Genomic DNA, 19,558 nt, shown 5'->3' on the forward strand with positions numbered 1-19,558 from the left:
GGAACAACATCTTTAAAGTTTAATGGACCTTCAGGTATTATGACTTTATCCGTACCAAAGGAAGAAGAGTGGCGACTTTATACAGTGTTGACTAGCCAAAACCCTAGGAGTGATGAGACATTGTTTAACATACCAGGAGTTTGGGCAGAGAACAACCCACCAGGACTGGCCCGCAATATTCCACCAATAAAAATTGAACTGAAACATGGGGTTTATCCAGTGAGCCTAAGACAATATCACATTCCGCAGAAGGCTAAGAAGAACATCCAATCCTATCTGGATAAGTTCATACGGTATGGTATCCTAAAATTCTGTACTTCCCCCTGGAACACCCCATTGCTGCCTGTTCAAAAGCCCGGCACAGATGAGTATCGACCTGTGCAGGACTTAAGAGCAGTCAATGATGCGGTTGTTAGTATACATCCAGTTGTACCCAATCCATATAACCTGCTTGCTTTAATTCCGGGCGGGGCTACTTACTTCACAGTCTTAGATCTCAAAGATGCCTTCTTTTGCCTCCGAATTGCCGCAGAAAGTCAATGTATTTTCGCTTTCCAGTGGGAGAACGCTGTAACGGGCTCAAAACGCCAAATGACTTGGACAAGACTGCCCCAAGGGTTTAAAAATTCACCTACCCTATTTGGTTCAGCCCTAAGTCAAGATCTATTGGATTTCGAGTCCATCCCAGGAGAGTGTGTATTGTTACAATATGTAGATGACTTGTTGATAGCAGCAGTTACAAAAGAAATCTGTCAGCAAGCAACGCACGATCTACTACACATTCTCTGGAAGGCAGGATACAAGGTGTCTAGAAAGAAGGCTCAGTTGTGTTTGCCAACTGTCAAGTATCTAGGATTCCATATCTCTGAAGGTCAAAGAATTATGGGGCCAGAGAGAAAAGAAGCTGTCTGCCAAATACCAATACCCAAGAATAGAAGACAAGTGCGAGAATTCTTGGGGGCAGCAGGCTTCTGTAGGATATGGATTCCCAGTTATGCGATACTAGCAAAACCTCTGTACGCAGCTATCAAAGGTACAGAGCACGACCCCTTCCTATGGACCCAAGAACAGCAAACGGCATTTGAAGATGTGAAGAAGGCTTTGATGAGTGCCCCAGCATTAGGTCTACCTGATCACACACGACCATTCTACCTGTATGTACACGAGCAAAGAATAATGGCTGTGGGAGTATTGACACAGTACTTGGGATCATGGCAAAGACCTGTTGCCTACATGTCTAAACAATTGGATGCAGTGGCCAGCGGACTTCCACCTTGTCTAAGAGCCGTAGCTGCAGCCGCCCTGCTAGTAGCTGAAGCCGATAAACTCACTCTGGGTCAAGAACTTTATGTACGAGTCCCACATGCAGTACAGACGTTGTTGGATTACAAAGGAAATCATTGGTTTAGTAATAGCCGTATGACCAAGTATCAAGCAATGTTGTGTGAAAACCCAAGAGTGCATTTAGAGACTGTAAACACCTTAAATCCAGCTACCCTTTTGCCACAACCTACTGAAAGTCAACATGATTGTTTGGAAGTAATGGATGAAGTATTCTCAAGTAGACCAGATCTTCGTGATTTTCCCATCCAGAACCCCGATGTTCAATATTACACCGACGGCAGTAGTTATGTGAAAGAAGGGATCCGCTATGCAGGATATGCAGTGACAACAATAGACAAGGTGATAGAAGCTCGGCCACTGGCGAAAGGAACATCAGCACAAAAGGCAGAATTAATAGCACTAACACGAGCGTTACAATTGGCTGAAGGTTTAAGAGTAAATATCTATACGGACTCTAAGTATGCGTTTTTAACCACTCATGCCCACAGAGCTTTGTATAAAGAAAGAGGACTACTGAATTCAGAAGGCAAAGAAATCAAGTACGCAGCTGAAATCCTACAACTATTGGAAGCAGTGTGGGAGCCGAAATAAGTCGGTATCATACATTGTCGAGCGCATCTGAGAGGAGATGGTGATGTAACCAAGGGAAATCGGATGGCAGATAGTGCAGCTAAGCGTGCTGCTGAATCAGGAAGACAGGAGTATGTAGGGCATATAGCTGCTCTTATACCAACTCCACTGTCCCAATGGACTCCAGTTTATACAGCTCAAGAAGAGGAGTGGTTAAAGACTGAACCGGGAAAGTATCTGGAGAACAAGTGGTATCAGCTAGAAGATGGAAGAATAGTTATACCAGCATCGCTAGCGGTAGAAATTGTCCAAAATTATCACAACGGGACACATTCTGGGAGAGACAGTACTGAAGAATCTCTTAGAAAACATTTCTACATACCAAGATTGTCCAACTTGACTCAGGCCATTGTACGCAGATGTGTAACGTGTGCTAAGAATAATGCAAGACAAGGACCAGTAAAGCCACCAGGAGTTCAGTTTATGGGGGGACTCCCCATGTCCGATCTACAAATAGACTTTACAGTGATGCCTAAATCGGGTGGACATCGTTACCTGCTGGTAATTGTGTGCACCTATTCAGGCTGGGTAGAAGCATGTCCTACTCGTACAGAGAAAGCAGGAGAAGTTGTGAGATTCCTGCTACGAGAAATAATACCCCGATATGGACTACCCTGTTCTATAGGATCGGACAATGGTCCAGCTTTTGTTCACCAGTGCCTACAACAACTGACTCATATGCTTGGTATAAAGTGGAGGCTTCATACTGCATATAGACCCCAGAGTTCTGGTAAGGTAGAGAGAATGAATAGAACTATAAAGAACCAGTTGGCTAAAATGTGTCAGGAAACCCAACTTAAGTGGAACGTTCTCTTACCCATAGCTTTATTGCGAATCCGCAGTACCCCTACCAGAAGGATGGGCCTCTCTCCTTTTGAAATCATGTATGGGCGACCACCTCCCGTACTTGGTAACTTAAGGGGGGACTTGAGTCAGTTGGGAGAAGGAATTACCCGGCAGCAGGTTGTAGAGTTGGGTAAGACTATGGAGGAGGTACAGAAATGGGTACAAGATAGATTACCTGTGAATATTTATCCCCCTGTTCATAGTTATCATCCAGGAGATCAAGTGTGGATTAAAGAGTGGAATAATGTACCGTTAGGGCCCAAGTGGAGAGGTCCTTATGTTGTTCTTTTGTCTACCCCTACAGCGATAAAAGTAGCAGAAGTGACTCCGTGGATACATCACTCCAGGGTTAAACCAGCAGCAGTCGATTCTTGGCAAGTTACAGCAGATCCAGAGAATCCCTGCAAGATCCGGTTAAAACGCACTACTCAGTCGGAGTAACGAGGAATTATTGTGGATTACAAATTTTATTGTTACAGGTGTGAGTGAGAAGGCCATAATAAAGCCTGTCCGCTTACCATCACATAGTGTATAAGCCAGGAAAGTCTCGAAGGGACACCTGTGAAGATGAGCAGAACTCCATTCCCTGCAGCCCCTCACATCCTGGAAGCTGAGGCGCCATCGCACGGACGAAGACTGAGGATGACGGCGAAAGATGTGCTTTTGATAGTGTTTATTTATATGTGTTTTTATATTCAGGAAGGTAGAGGTACCGACACTCCTAGCTGTGAGGTATGCATTAAGACTACGAGAACAGGTAACCATATTTCCCAAACCCTAATTTGGCATTCACAATACGAGTGTAAAGGAGATGTATCGAGATGTAGATACTTAAATATAGATTATAGTGTGTGCCATTTAGGAGTAGGAGAACCTAAGTGCTTCAGTCCGGAGTATCAACCTCGTACAATTTGGTTGACTCTCAGGAATGGAGATCCTCAGGGGACCCTAATTAATAAAACGGTGTTAGAATCCGTACATTCTTCGGGTGTTCTGCTATTTGATGCGTGTAAAGCGATATCGAGTGGTAGAAAGCCGTGGAATGTATGTGGGGATCTTAGATGGGAGAGGACGTATGGGTCTAACGATAAATATATTTGTCTCAGTAGCAAAAATAAATATGTAAGTCCTAGATGCCCAAATAGAGATTATAACTTTTGCCCATATTGGTCTTGTGTGGGGTGGGCAACTTGGGGACAGACAGTAGACAAAGACATGATAGTGACTAAGTTGCCGACTAGCCCTTATTGTAAGTCTATGGAATGCAACCCAGTCCATATACTCATTAATAACCCCGACAAGTTCTTAGATAAGTATGGAAATTTATTTGGGTTTCAAATATACGGGACGGGTTTAGATCCTGGGACATTATTGTTTATAGGAATAGAGACTGATACGGTATCCTCCCAGACTCATCAAGTATACCATTCCTTTTACGAAGAGATGAGTATAGATAATAAGATCCCCCATAATGCTAAAAACCTGTTCATCGATTTAGCTGAAAGTATTGCCGGTAGTCTTAATGTTACCAACTGCTATGTGTGTGGAGGTACTAACATGGGAGACCAATGGCCTTGGGAAGCAAAGGAGGTAATGTCCGGTTCTGAGGCAGTTGACCAATTAATATCTACACAAGCCGATTATCATATGAGTGTTAGAGGTAAATCTGAGTGGAGATTAAAGACCTCCATCATAGGTTATGTTTGCATAGCAAGGAAAGGAATAATGTATAATACTTCTGTAGGAGAATTAACTTGTCTAGGGCAAAAAGCTTATGATGATGATACAAAGAATACAACTTGGTGGTCGGCTTCAAATGTCTCAGAACCATCTAACCCGTTTGCTAGATATGCCAATTTAAAGGATGTGTGGTTTGATCTATCCATCACATCTACTTGGAGAGCCCCAGCAAATTTGTACTGGATCTGTGGTAAGAAAGCCTATTCGGAGCTGCCACAGGACTGGGAAGGGGCATGTGTGTTGGGTATGCTCAAACCATCCTTCTTCTTGTTACCGATTGAAACAGGTGAGACTTTAGGTGTTAAAGTGTATGATGTGAATCATAGGAAGAAAAGGGGACCCATAGAGATAGGCACCTGGGAAGATGATGAATGGCCTCCCCAGCGTATTATAGATTACTATGGGCCAGCCACGTGGGCTGAGGATGGTACCTTTGGTTATAGAACCCCTATTTGTATGCTCAACCGTATTATAAGATTACAGGCGGTGGTTGAGATTATCACAAATGAGACATCACAAGCGCTCAATCTTCTAGCGAAGCATAACACCAGGATGAGGACAGCAGTCTACCAAAATAGATTAGCCTTGGATTACCTTTTGGCAGTAGAGGGAGGTGTATGTGGGAAGTTTAACCTAAGTAATTGCTGTCTTCAAATAGATGACGAAGGGCAAGCAATAGCTGAGCTTACTAGCCATATGGTTAAACTAGCGCATGTGCCTACTCAGGTATGGAAAGGGTACAATCCAAGTAGTTGGTTTGGTAGCTGGTATGAGTGGTTTGGAGGGCTTAAGGCAGTGGTAGGTGGAGTCCTACTGATTTTACTGTTGTGTCTACTCCTACCGTGTCTTATACCCTTAGTAGTTAGGTCTGTGCAAAGCCTGATAGGAAGTATAGCAGAGAGGAAGGCTGCTGCACAGATAATGGCGATATATAAGTATAAGGCTCTAGATCAGGGAGAACCAATGCAAGAAGATGAATGTTGAAGATTCACATCATAAGATAAGTCTGGTCTGGTTCATGGTAACCTGAGGTATATGCAAACCAAGGTTAAGTGATGCCTCAAGTAATTGTGAAATATCAGAGGCATCAAAGGGGGGAATGTGATGTAATTCCAGTAAAATACAAGTTTAGCAGGCTAAGATTGCCACAAGGCATATGTATGTATATGTGTTTGTAGTATCAGTTAGTTAATAACACGTAGCTAAGATACTGTCATCACTGTACTGACCAGGTGCAGGAATGTAAGAACTGGAATTACGCGTCCCTCTCCTTTGTATCAGATGAGCCACGTGGTTAGACCGGATGGATGAGTTTAGACTCTATTCATTAAATAGGTTAAGGGTATGTGTGGGTGTAGTTAATTGTGGGAGGAGCTACAGTGCTATATAAGGAATGTACTCTATGTATTCAGTACTCAGACTTTGCTGTATTTTGGTGACGCTAGTCCCGCTGAGTCCGGATCGGTGATCCAATAAAGAATCTCTTCCTTCCTGAAGAAACCTGTGTCCATCTCTCTGTGCTTGGCTTCCGTCAGTTTCTCCGGTATCATTTCGAAGGCTAGTGTTCTATCCATGAACAAGCTTTTACATCAAAACCAATTCATTTCAGTAAACACTTGTGTGGAGGGAGTATAGTGCCAATCGTGAATGCAGATAGCATGTGGGCTGTAACTCTATTCATATCTAGAGGAGTTTAACCCCTTAAGGACACATGACATGTCATGATTCCATTTTATTCCAGAAGTTTGGTCCTTAAGGGGTTAATGAACAACCCTATGAATGTCAAGAACTACTGTCAGGTACCCCAAACGGAAATTATTTTGTCAGGACAAGTAGATTGGGCTGCTACCCCCCCCTCCCCCCCCTTTAGTCCCTTTCAAAAGTAAATGATTTTTAATAATGTTTTTTTACATTTCCAAAACTCTTATTCTAAAATAGCTTGACACTTTAGAAGGGTGTCGCGCACTCATGGCACCATATGGTGCTTTGAGGGTCCCTTCAATGAAGTAGTAACTAGATATTATTATTATTATGGCAATACATTGTCGCAGTATGTATGTAACACATCGAACATTGCATGACTTCCATCTCTACGATGCCTTGGCTGCTAGGTCTGCCTAACTTCTAAAGTTCCATCCAACTTGTTGACTACAACTCCCATCATCCGCTGCTGGCCCGTATCCCCATCATACCTGAGATAAGGCCATGGCAGGGTGCCATCCTTGCCAATGCCCATTCCGGGCGGGCACACGGCCACTATAGAGTGTAACACCCGGCTTCTCATCTCTCCAGCTGGAATGCAGAGAGGGACAAGGGTCGCAGAGAGCAGCGTGACCCGAGTACAGCTCCTCCCCAGCCAGGCTCACCCAGCGCGGGAGCCAGCACGGGGCGGGACCGGGGATGGGCTGAGGCCTACTGGGAGGGGACAACACAGACTGCATGGATACCCTTACTATAATAAACTATACACAGACTGCATGGATACCTTTACTGATATAAAATATACACAGACTGCATGGATACCCTTACTGATATAAAATATACACAGACTGCATGGATACCCTTACTGATATAAAATATATACAGACTGCATGGATACCCTTACTGATATAAAATATACACAGACTGCATGGATACCTTTACTGATATAAAATATACACAGACTGCATGGATACCTTTACTACTACATACTATGCAACTGGAGTACACACAAACTGCATGGATACCTTTACTACTACATACTATGCAACTGGAGTACACATAAACTGCATGGATACCTTTACTGATATAAAATCTACACAGACTGCATGAATACCTTTACTAATATAAAATATACACAGACTGCATGGATACCTTTACTAATATAAAATATACACATACTGCATGGATACCCTTACTAATATAAAATATACACATACTGCATGGATACCCTTACTAATATAAAATATACACAGACTGCATGGATACCTTTACTGATATAAAATATACACAGACTGCATAGATACCTTTACTAATATAAAATATACACAGACTGCATGCATACCTTTACTAATATGAACTATATACTGTGCAACTGGACTACATATAGACTGCATGGATGTATCTACTATAAACTATACACAGACTGCATGGGTATATCTACTATAAACTGTACATAGACTGCATGGATACCTTTACTATAATAAACTATATACTGTGTAACTAGACTACACATAGACTGCATAACTATATCTACCACCGTATAAACTATATGTTGTGTAACGGCTAGAACCTGTATACTATATAATATAGGCTGTGTACACATACTGTATAACTAGTCTATAGATATTATAAATATACAGTATAACTTTGCAATAGTAGTCAGTGTACACATACTGTATTATTGGGCTATAGACAGTGTACATATATTATTTTTGGCGTATATATACTGTAGGCTATGTACACATACTATACACTGTGTAATAACTGTGTGTTTATATATATATATATATATATATATATATATATATATTATACAGTATACTAGAGATGTAGATTGGCAATGTGCAAAACAGATTAAGCAGTCGTTTAGTTTATTGCAGCTTTATTACGATAATGGAGGATATCTTTCACTCAGGGCTGGATTATGTTTCTTAGTGATGGACAGTCAGTGGACACATCCGCAAAAGCTGTGGAACAGAGGTTTAACTATGACCCCCAGTTGGCGCTGGGTGTTATAACCCCGCATAGACAGTTACTGGGAGCAGTGTTATCCCTGACCCCCCCTCCTAGAGAGTTACTGGGAGCAGTGTATCCATGACCCCCTCCTCCCAGAGAGTTACTGGGAGCAGTGTTATCCAGGCCCCCCCCCCCCCCCCCAGAGAGAGTATCTGGGAGCAGTGTTATCCATGACCCCCCCTCCCAGAGAGAGTTTCTGGGAGCAGTGTGTTATCCATGAGCCCCCCCCCCCCGAGAGAGTTACTGGGAGCAGTGTGTTATCCATGAGCCCCCCCCCAGAGAGAGTTACTGGGAGCAGTGTTATCCATGACCCCCCCCCAGAGAGAGTATCTGGGAGCAGTGTTATCCATGACCCCCCCCCCCCCCCCAGAGAGAGTTACTGGGAGCAGTGTGTCATCCATGAGCCCCCCCCCCAGAGAGAGTTACTGGGAGCAGTGTTATCCATGACCCCCCCCCCCTCCCAGAGAGAGTTACTGGGAGCAGTGTTATCTATGACTCCCCCTCCCAGAGAGAGTTTCTGGGAGCAGTGTTATCCATGACCCCCCCTCCCAGAGAGAGTTTCTGGGAGCAGTGTTATCCATGACCCCCCTCCCAGAGAGAGTTTCTGGGAGCAGAGTGTTATCCATGACCCTCCCCTCCCTCCCTCCAGTGGCGGATCCAGAACCTGATCTCGGGAGGAGCACTTGTAGATTATTTAAAGAAATAATCCAGGCACAATAACCACTACAGCTCAGTGCAGTAGTTATGGCGCCAGTAGTGCCAGGATCCCATCCCAGAGTAAGTAGTCAAACCGTTTAAGAGCAGTTTGACAACTTACCTGGGGTCTGCTGGGATATTGGGCATAGGAGCAGTGGTATGTGTTAGGGGTGAAGTGTGTGTGAAAGGTGCAGTGTGTGTGTGAGTGGTAAAGTGTGAGGGCGGCAGTGTATGTCAGGGTTGCAGTATGTGTGGGGCAGTGTGTGTGTGAGAGAGCTGCAGTGTGTGTGTGTGGGGTGGTGTGTGTATGGGGGGCAGTGTTTGTGGGGCAGTGTGTGTATGGTGACAGTGTGTGTATTGGGGGCAGTGTTTGTGGGGCGGTGTGTGTATGGGGGCAGTGTGTGTGGGGCTGTGTGTAGTGTGTGTATGGGGGCAGTGTTGTGGGGCAGTGTGTGTATGGGGGCAGTGTTTGTGGGTCAGTGTGTGTAGTGTGTGTATGAGGGCAGTGTTTGTGGGGCAGTGTGTGTAGTGTGTGCATGGGGGCAGTGTTTGTGGGGCAGTGTGTGTAGTGTGTGAATGGGGGCAGTGTTTGTGGGGCAGTGTGTGTAGGGGGGCAGTGTGTGTAGTGTGTGTATGGGGGCAGTGTTTGTGGGGCAATGTGTGTAGTGTGTGTATGGGGGCAGTGTGTGGTAGTGTGTGTATGGGGGGCAGTGTTTGTGGGCCAGTGTGTGTAGTGTGTGTATGGGGCAGTGTTTGTGGGGTAGTGTGTGTATGGGGGGCAGTGTTTGTAGTGTGTGTATGGGGGCCAGTGTGCGTAGTGTGTGTATGGGGGGCAGTGTTTCTGGGGCAGTGTGTGGTAGTGTGTGTATGGGGGCAGTGTGTGGTAGCGTGTGTATGGGGGTTAAGGAGGGTAGGGAGGCTTTTTTTTTTTTTTTACATTTAATTAAAATTAATATTTATGTCCCCCCTCCCTTCTTACTTTTATTGATGAGGAGGGGGGACATATTTCGTTCCCTGGTGGTCCAGCGGGATTCCCTGGTTGTCCGGTGGTGGTGAGGTGAACTCTAGCCCAGCTACAGGGCTAGAGTTCACTCTCGCGAGATTTGGAGCGTTGCCGTGGTTACCGCGGCAACGCTCCAGATCTCGCGAGAGGAGGACCCGGAGGAGCTGCAGGTAAGAGCTCCTGGGTCCTCTCTCACTCCCTCCCCTGCCGGCTGTCAGCAATGTGCCTGCAGACCGGGGAGGGAGATCAGAGATCTCCCTCCCCGGTCCGCAGGCACATGGCAGGGCTGGCACTTGGGCAATGTCAGCCCTGCATTAGCCGGCAGAGGAGAATCTCGGGGGGGGGGCAATTGCCCCGTTGCCCCCCCTGCCCCCCTCCCAGAGAGAGTTATTGGGAGCAGAGTGTTATCCATGAGCCGCTCCCCCCCCGAGAGAGTTACTGGGAGCAATGTTATCCATAACAACCCCCCCTGTTACCCATGACCCCCCCTTCCTCCCAGAGAGAGTTACTGGGAGCAGTGTTATCCATGCCCCCACCCCCTCCCAGAGAGAGTTACTGGGAGCAGTGTTATCCATGCCCCCACCCCCCCCCCAGAGAGAGTTACTGGGAGCAGTGTTATTCATGCCCCCCCCCCCCCCCTCCCAGAGAGACTTACTGGGAGCAGAGTGTTATCCACGACCCTCCCCCATACAGAAAGTTACTGGGAGCCGTGTTATCTATGACCCCCCCCTCCCAGAGAGAGTTACTGGGAGCAGAGTGTTATTGTTGCAGACCGTTTCGCTCAGAAGGGGATAAAAACCGTTTAGGCGATAATCCCCTTTCCCATAGACCCACAGCTACTGCAAGCACCAATCTCCTGAACTGCAAACTGTACGAATCTTCCAACTCCCGAACTGGAAACACACGAATCCTGGAATAGCTGAACAGGAAAAGCATACAATCGCTTACACTCCTGGCAGTGAGCATACAATCCAATTCCCCCAATAACGAGACGACACTTCGTTTTGAGGGTCAAGCAGAATCTCAGGTGCTGGCACACCCAGCCTGGTTTTTATTACAGTTGTTGCAAATACAGGTCCGCCCACAGGGAGGTATAAAACAACCAATCACATCACAGTTACATCCCACATATTCCCTCCCCTTATGCTGAGAGGAAACTCAATTACACATACAGTTAAAACATACTTTCTACCCAACTTTCATAACTCTAAAATCATACATCACATTCACATAAAAATTACATATTCACAATCAATCCATTCGGGGGAACAACATATTAAAAAATGGCATGAATCAGACCAGGGGTTCAAAAGTTAGTAAAATATCTTTTGGGCCCTGGCTGGCACATGACTATCTGGCTCAGACCGGTTTTACAGAGCCCTCTCTCCTGGAGACAATGGAGAAGTAATCCAATTACCTTCCAGGACAGAGACCAGACTCCATTATGCACATGGGGACACAAAGACAGTAAAACACTTTAAAATACATAAAGTCACCTTTTATCCATAAAACACAGACATTTCACATATCCCCAGATAGCTGGGATCTGAGCGCACAAACCTACCGAATAGCGCTCAGATCCTATTCACACAGTTCAATTGCCATGGAGCCGAAGTCTTTCCCATAGTCTTTCTTTATATGAATGGGCTCCATGGCATAGCTATCTGGGGTATCACCGCTCACACAGGGCAAGTACCGAATGACCCCACTGTATTTAAAGGGCCAGAATGAGTGACATGCACTCTGTTAGGGCCAAATCCATTTTTTTTTAAAGGGCCCAATCTCCCAGGGCCATAGTCCAAAGGCAGCAGGCGGGCAACCAGGCTTCTCCAGTTCATAGTGGCGAGGTTGGTTTCGACACACTTCTCCCCTTTACCAATTAGACTAACAGGGTACCTAACGGTCAGTGCCCTGGTAGTCCAGCAATCCACCCACAAAGCAGAAACCGCAGTACAGCCCACCCACCATAACTGGTTACTACACCTGGGTGGAGGAGAACTTTGTCCAGGTGTCTCACCACGGCTGTGTGGGGGACTGGTAGTCTGCCTTGGTGGGTTGCTGAGTGGGCAGAGACCAGCGGTACTCTGCCCTGGTGCCAGTACTACTGCGGAAGTAGCCTGGTTGGAGCCTGGTTGTGGGAGGGAGAGACCGACTGTCTCCTATCTGGATACACCGCTCTGTGGCTGGGGGACAGGACCGACCGTCCCTACCCCTTGTGCTGTAAGTGCAGAGACTACGGTCCCATCTGCACAGTTGTGGGGCTTAACCCCTTGGTGGGTTAGGCTGCCGCTGGAGAGAGGGTGTAACAAGCTCCTCTCTCTGGACGGTAAACTGCCGCTGGGGAGAGGGGTTAGCAGGCTCCTCTCTCTGGCACTCTCTCTGCTGGTGGAGAGGGGGACCAGCTGTCTCCCCTTTCATTATTTTGTACTGCTGTTGGGGTATGAGACTGACGGTCTCTGCCCCCTGCAGGACACTCTGCTGCTGGGGAGGAAGGACGGCACCTTCAGCTCCCTGGGGTACACACTGCCGCTGGGGAGGAAGGACGGCACCTTCAGCTCCCTGGGATACACACTGCTGCTGGGGAGGAAGGATGGCACCTTCTGCTCCCTGGGACACACACTGCCGCTGGGGAGGGAGGACGACACCTTCAGCTCCCTGGGCTACACACTGCCGCTGGGGAGGAAGGACAACACCTTCAGCTCCCTGGGACTCACGCTGCCGCTGGGGAGGAAGGACGGCACCTTCATCTCCCTGGGATACACACTGCCGCTGGGGAGGAAGGACGGCACCTTCATCTCCCTGGGATACACACTGCCGCTGGGGAGGAAGGACGATACCTTCTGCTCCCTGGGACACACACTGCCGCTGGGGAGGAAGGACGGCACCTTCATCTCCCTGGGATACACACTGCCGCTGGGGAGGAAGGACGATACCTTCTGCTCCCTGGGACACACACTGCCGCTGGGGAGGAAGGACGATACCTTCTGCTCCCTGGGGTACACACTGTCGCTGGGGAGGAAGGACGGCGCCTTCTGCTCCCTGGGACACACACTGCCGCTGGGGAGGACGGACGACATCATCAGCTCCCTGGGTTACACACTGCCGCTGGGGAGGAAGGACGACACCTTCAGCTCCCTGGGTTACACACTGCCGCTGGGGAGGACCGACGACACCATCAGCTCCCTGGGTTACACACTGCCGCTGGGGAGGAAGGACTGCACCTTCAGCTCCCTGGGACTTACTCTGCCGCTGGGGAGGAAGGACAACACCTTCAGCTCCCTGGGATACACACTGCCACTGGGGAGGAAGGACTGCACCTTCAGCTTCCTTGGGCTTCCTCTTTGGCCAAATCTAGTAGGGATTGCAGGTACTCCTACTAGTTTCCTGGCAAGCTGCACGGCTCTCTCCGGGGGGTTGGATCCATTGCCAGACAGCACCTCATTAACCTCTCTGTCAAATTCCTCCTGGGTGTAGTCATATGCCATGCTTGCTCTGCTGAAGTTGATTCTTTTGTAGATAGGGTCGCAGTACGGGTACTAGCGTTGCCCTCAATTTGTAATCCACAGAATGGTGTTGCCCTGTAGCTGTCCTTCTGGGCTGTGGAAAGGATCCCACAGCTGCCACCAATTGTTGCGGACCATTTCGCTCAGAAGGGGATAAAAACCGTTTAGGCGATGATCCCCTTTCCCATAGACCCACAGCTACTGCAAGCACCAATCTCCCGAACTGCAAACTGTACGAATCTTCCAACTCCCAAACTGGAAACACACAAACCCTGGAATAGCTGAACAGGAAAAGCATACAATCCGCTTACACTCCTGGCAGTGAGCATACAATCCAATTCCCCCAATAACGAGACGACAATTCGTTTTGAGGGTCAAGCAGAATCTCAGGTGCTGGCACACCCAGCCTGGTTTTTATTACAGTTGTTGCAAATACAGGTCCGCCCACAGGGAGGTATAAAACAACCAATCACATCACAGTTACATCCCACATATTCCCTCCCCTTATGCTGAGAGGAAACTCAATTACACATACAGTTAAAACATACTTTCTACCCAACTTTCATAACTCTAAAATCATACATCACATTCACATAAAAATTACATATTCACAATCAATCCATTCAGGGGAAAAACATATTAAAAAATACAGACAGTTACTCGGAGCAGTGTTATCCATGACCCCCTCTCCCCCCATACAGACAGTTACGGGGAGCAGTGTTATCCATGACACCCTCCCCCCCCCCCCCCACACACAGACAGTTACTGGGAGCAGTGTTATCCATGACCCTCTCTCTCCCCCCATACAGACAGTTACTGGGAGCAGTGTTATCCATGACACCCTCTCCCCCCCATACAGACAGTTACTGGGAGCAGTGTTATCCATGCCCCCCTCACCCCCCCATACAGACAGTTACTGGGAGCAGTGTTATCCATGCCCCCCTCTCCCCCCCATACAGACAGTTACTGGGAGCAGTGTTATCCATGCCCCCCTCTCCCCCCCATACAGACAGTTACTGGGAGCAGTGTTATCCATGACACCCTCTTCCCCCCCCCACACAGACAGTTACTGGGAGCAGTGTTATCCATGCCCCCCTCTCCCCCCCATACAGACAGTTACTGGGAGCAGTGTTATCCATGCCCCCCTCTCCCCCCCATACAGACAGTTACGGGGAGCAGTGTTATCCATGACCCCCTCTCCCCCCCCACACAGACAGTTACTGGGAGCAGTGTTATCCATGACCCTCTCTCTCCCCCCATACAGACAGTTACTGGGAGCAGTGTTATCCATGACACCCTCCCCCCCCCCATACAGACAGTTACTGGGAGCAGTGTTTGTGGGTCAGTGTGTGTAGTGTGTGTATGAGGGCAGTGTTTGTGGGGCAGTGTGTGTAGTGTGTGCATGGGGGCAGTGTTTGTGGGGCAGTGTGTGTAGTGTGTGAATGGGGGCAGTGTTTGTGGGGCAGTGTGTGTAGGGGGGCAGTGTGTGTAGTGTGTGTATGGGGGCAGTGTTTGTGGGGCAATGTGTGTAGTGTGTGTATGGGGGCAGTGTGGGGCGGTGTGTGTATGGGGGCAGTGTTTGTGGGCCAGTGTGTGTAGTGTGTGTATGGGGCAGTGTTTGTGGGGTAGTGTGTGTATGGGGGGCAGTGTTTGTAGTGTGTGTATGGGGGCCAGTGTGTGTAGTGTGTGTATGGGGGGCAGTGTTTCTGGGGCAGTGTGTGGTAGTGTGTGTATGGGGGCAGTGTGTGGTAGCGTGTGTATGGGGGTTAAGGAGGGTAGGGAGGCTTTTTTTTTTTTTTTACATTTAATTAAAATTAATATTTATGTCCCCCCTCCCTTCTTACTTTTATTGATGAGGAGGGGGGACATATTTCGTTCCCTGGTGGTCCAGCGGGATTCCCTGGTTGTCCGGTGGTGGTGAGGTGAACTCTAGCCCAGCTACAGGGCTAGAGTTCACTCTCGCGAGATTTGGAGCGTTGCCGTGGTTACCGCGGCAACGCTCCAAATCTCGCGAGAGGAGGACCCGGAGGAGCTGCAGGTAAGAGCTCCTGGGTCCTCTCTCACTCCCTCCCCTGCCGGCTGTCAGCAATGTGCCTGCAGACCGGGGAGGGAGATCAGAGATCTCCCTCCCCGGTCCGCAGGCACATGGCAGGGCTGGCACTTGGGCAATGTCAGCCCTGCATTAGCCGGCAGAGGAGAATCTCGGGGGGGGGGGGCAATTGCCCCGTTGCCCCCCCTGCCCCCCTCCCAGAGAGAGTTATTGGGAGCAGAGTGTTATCCATGAGCCGCTCCCCCCCCGAGAGAGTTACTGGGAGCAATGTTATCCATAACAACCCCCCCTGTTACCCATGACCCCCCCTTCCTCCCAGAGAGAGTTACTGGGAGCAGTGTTATCCATGCCCCCACCCCCTCCCAGAGAGAGTTACTGGGAGCAGTGTTATCCATGCCCCCACCCCCCCCCAGAGAGAGTTACTGGGAGCAGTGTTATTCATGCCCCCCCCCCCCCCCCCCCTCCCAGAGAGACTTACTGGGAGCAGAGTGTTATCCACGACCCTCCCCCATACAGAAAGTTACTGGGAGCCGTGTTATCTATGACCCCCCCCTCCCAGAGAGAGTTACTGGGAGCAGAGTGTTATTGTTGCAGACCGTTTCGCTCAGAAGGGGATAAAAACCGTTTAGGCGATAATCCCCTTTCCCATAGACCCACAGCTACTGCAAGCACCAATCTCCTGAACTGCAAACTGTACGAATCTTCCAACTCCCGAACTGGAAACACACGAATCCTGGAATAGCTGAACAGGAAAAGCATACAATCGCTTACACTCCTGGCAGTGAGCATACAATCCAATTCCCCCAATAACGAGACGACACTTCGTTTTGAGGGTCAAGCAGAATCTCAGGTGCTGGCACACCCAGCCTGGTTTTTATTACAGTTGTTGCAAATACAGGTCCGCCCACAGGGAGGTATAAAACAACCAATCACATCACAGTTACATCCCACATATTCCCTCCCCTTATGCTGAGAGGAAACTCAATTACACATACAGTTAAAACATACTTTCTACCCAACTTTCATAACTCTAAAATCATACATCACATTCACATAAAAATTACATATTCACAATCAATCCATTCGGGGGAACAACATATTAAAAAATGGCATGAATCAGACCAGGGGTTCAAAAGTTAGTAAAATATCTTTTGGGCCCTGGCTGGCACATGACTATCTGGCTCAGACCGGTTTTACAGAGCCCTCTCTCCTGGAGACAATGGAGAAGTAATCCAATTACCTTCCAGGACAGAGACCAGACTCCATTATGCACATGGGGACACAAAGACAGTAAAACACTTTAAAATACATAAAGTCACCTTTTATCCATAAAACACAGACATTTCACATATCCCCAGATAGCTGGGATCTGAGCGCACAAACCTACCGAATAGCGCTCAGATCCTATTCACACAGTTCAATTGCCATGGAGCCGAAGTCTTTCCCATAGTCTTTCTTTATATGAATGGGCTCCATGGCATAGCTATCTGGGGTATCACCGCTCACACAGGGCAAGTACCGAATGACCCCACTGTATTTAAAGGGCCAGAATGAGTGACATGCACTCTGTTAGGGCCAAATCCATTTTTTTTTAAAGGGCCCAATCTCCCAGGGCCATAGTCCAAAGGCAGCAGGCGGGCAACCAGGCTTCTCCAGTTCATAGTGGCGAGGTTGGTTTCGACACACTTCTCCCCTTTACCAATTAGACTAACAGGGTACCTAACGGTCAGTGCCCTGGTAGTCCAGCAATCCACCCACAAAGCAGAAACCGCAGTACAGCCCACCCACCATAACTGGTTACTACACCTGGGTGGAGGAGAACTTTGTCCAGGTCTAGGTGTCTCACCACGGCTGTGTGGGGGACTGGTAGTCTGCCTTGGTGGGTTGCTGAGTGGGCAGAGACCAGCGGTACTCTGCCCTGGTGCCAGTACTACTGCGGAAGTAGCCTGGTTGGAGCCTGGTTGTGGGAGGGAGAGACCGACTGTCTCCTATCTGGATACACCGCTCTGTGGCTGGGGGACAGGACCGACCGTCCCTACCCCTTGTGCTGTAAGTGCAGAGACTACGGTCCCATCTGCACAGTTGTGGGGCTTAACCCCTTGGTGGGTTAGGCTGCCGCTGGAGAGAGGGTGTAACAAGCTCCTCTCTCTGGACGGTAAACTGCCGCTGGGGAGAGGGGTTAGCAGGCTCCTCTCTCTGGCACTCTCTCTGCTGGTGGAGAGGGGGACCAGCTGTCTCCCCTTTCATTATTTTGTACTGCTGTTGGGGTATGAGACTGACGGTCTCTGCCCCCTGCAGGACACTCTGCTGCTGGGGAGGAAGGACGGCACCTTCAGCTCCCTGGGGTACACACTGCCGCTGGGGAGGAAGGACGGCACCTTCAGCTCCCTGGGATACACACTGCTGCTGGGGAGGAAGGATGGCACCTTCTGCTCCCTGGGACACACACTGCCGCTGGGGAGGGAGGACGACACCTTCAGCTCCCTGGGCTACACACTGCCGCTGGGGAGGAAGGACAACACCTTCAGCTCCCTGGGACTCACGCTGCCGCTGGGGAGGAAGGACGGCACCTTCATCTCCCTGGGATACACACTGCCGCTGGGGAGGAAGGACGGCACCTTCATCTCCCTGGGATACACACTGCCGCTGGGGAGGAAGGACGATACCTTCTGCTCCCTGGGACACACACTGCCGCTGGGGAGGAAGGACGGCACCTTCATCTCCCTGGGATACACACTGCCGCTGGGGAGGAAGGACGATACCTTCTGCTCCCTGGGACACACACTGCCGCTGGGGAGGAAGGACGATACCTTCTGCTCCCTGGGGTACACACTGTCGCTGGGGAGGAAGGACGGCGCCTTCTGCTCCCTGGGACACACACTGCCGCTGGGGAGGACGGACGACATCATCAGCTCCCTGGGTTACACACTGCCGCTGGGGAGGAAGGACGACACCTTCAGCTCCCTGGGTTACACACTGCCGCTGGGGAGGACCGACGACACCATCAGCTCCCTGGGTTACACACTGCCGCTGGGGAGGAAGGACTGCACCTTCAGCTCCCTGGGACTTACTCTGCCGCTGGGGAGGAAGGACAACACCTTCAGCTCCCTGGGATACACACTGCCACTGGGGAGGAAGGACTGCACCTTCAGCTTCCTTGGGCTTCCTCTTTGGCCAAATCTAGTAGGGATTGCAGGTACTCCTACTAGTTTCCTGGCAAGCTGCACGGCTCTCTCCGGGGGGTTGGATCCATTGCCAGACAGCACCTCATTAACCTCTCTGTCAAATTCCTCCTGGGTGTAGTCATATGCCATGCTTGCTCTGCTGAAGTTGATTCTTTTGTAGATAGGGTCGCAGTACGGGTACTAGCGTTGCCCTCAATTTGTAATCCACAGAATGGTGTTGCCCTGTAGCTGTCCTTCTGGGCTGTGGAAAGGATCCCACAGCTGCCACCAATTGTTGCGGACCGTTTCGCTCAGAAGGGGATAAAAACCGTTTAGGCGATGATCCCCTTTCCCATAGACCCACAGCTACTGCAAGCACCAATCTCCCGAACTGCAAACTGTACGAATCTTCCAACTCCCAAACTGGAAACACACAAACCCTGGAATAGCTGAACAGGAAAAGCATACAATCCGCTTACACTCCTGGCAGTGAGCATACAATCCAATTCCCCCAATAACGAGACGACAATTCGTTTTGAGGGTCAAGCAGAATCTCAGGTGCTGGCACACCCAGCCTGGTTTTTATTACAGTTGTTGCAAATACAGGTCCGCCCACAGGGAGGTATAAAACAACCAATCACATCACAGTTACATCCCACATATTCCCTCCCCTTATGCTGAGAGGAAACTCAATTACACATACAGTTAAAACATACTTTCTACCCAACTTTCATAACTCTAAAATCATACATCACATTCACATAAAAATTACATATTCACAATCAATCCATTCAGGGGAAAAACATATTAAAAAATACAGACAGTTACTCGGAGCAGTGTTATCCATGACCCCCTCTCCCCCCAT

General features: G+C 48.9%; 1 protein-coding gene across 1 annotated transcript in view; it reads right to left on the minus strand.

The window, feature by feature from the left end:
* DHFR (dihydrofolate reductase) overlaps positions 1-6,943 on the minus strand; it is a 58,840-nt gene extending 51,897 nt beyond the window's left edge. The window contains exon 1 of the mRNA XM_063453726.1: positions 6,753-6,943. Within this exon, the coding sequence (XP_063309796.1) occupies positions 6,753-6,844 (92 nt within the window). The 5' untranslated portion in view covers positions 6,845-6,943. The remainder of the gene's footprint in view (positions 1-6,752) is intronic.
* Between the last annotated feature and the right edge of the window lie 12,615 nt (positions 6,944-19,558).

Source organism: Pelobates fuscus, chromosome 5 (assembly GCF_036172605.1).
Source record: "Pelobates fuscus isolate aPelFus1 chromosome 5, aPelFus1.pri, whole genome shotgun sequence".
In the NCBI taxonomy this organism is placed as follows: domain Eukaryota; kingdom Metazoa; phylum Chordata; class Amphibia; order Anura; family Pelobatidae; genus Pelobates; species Pelobates fuscus.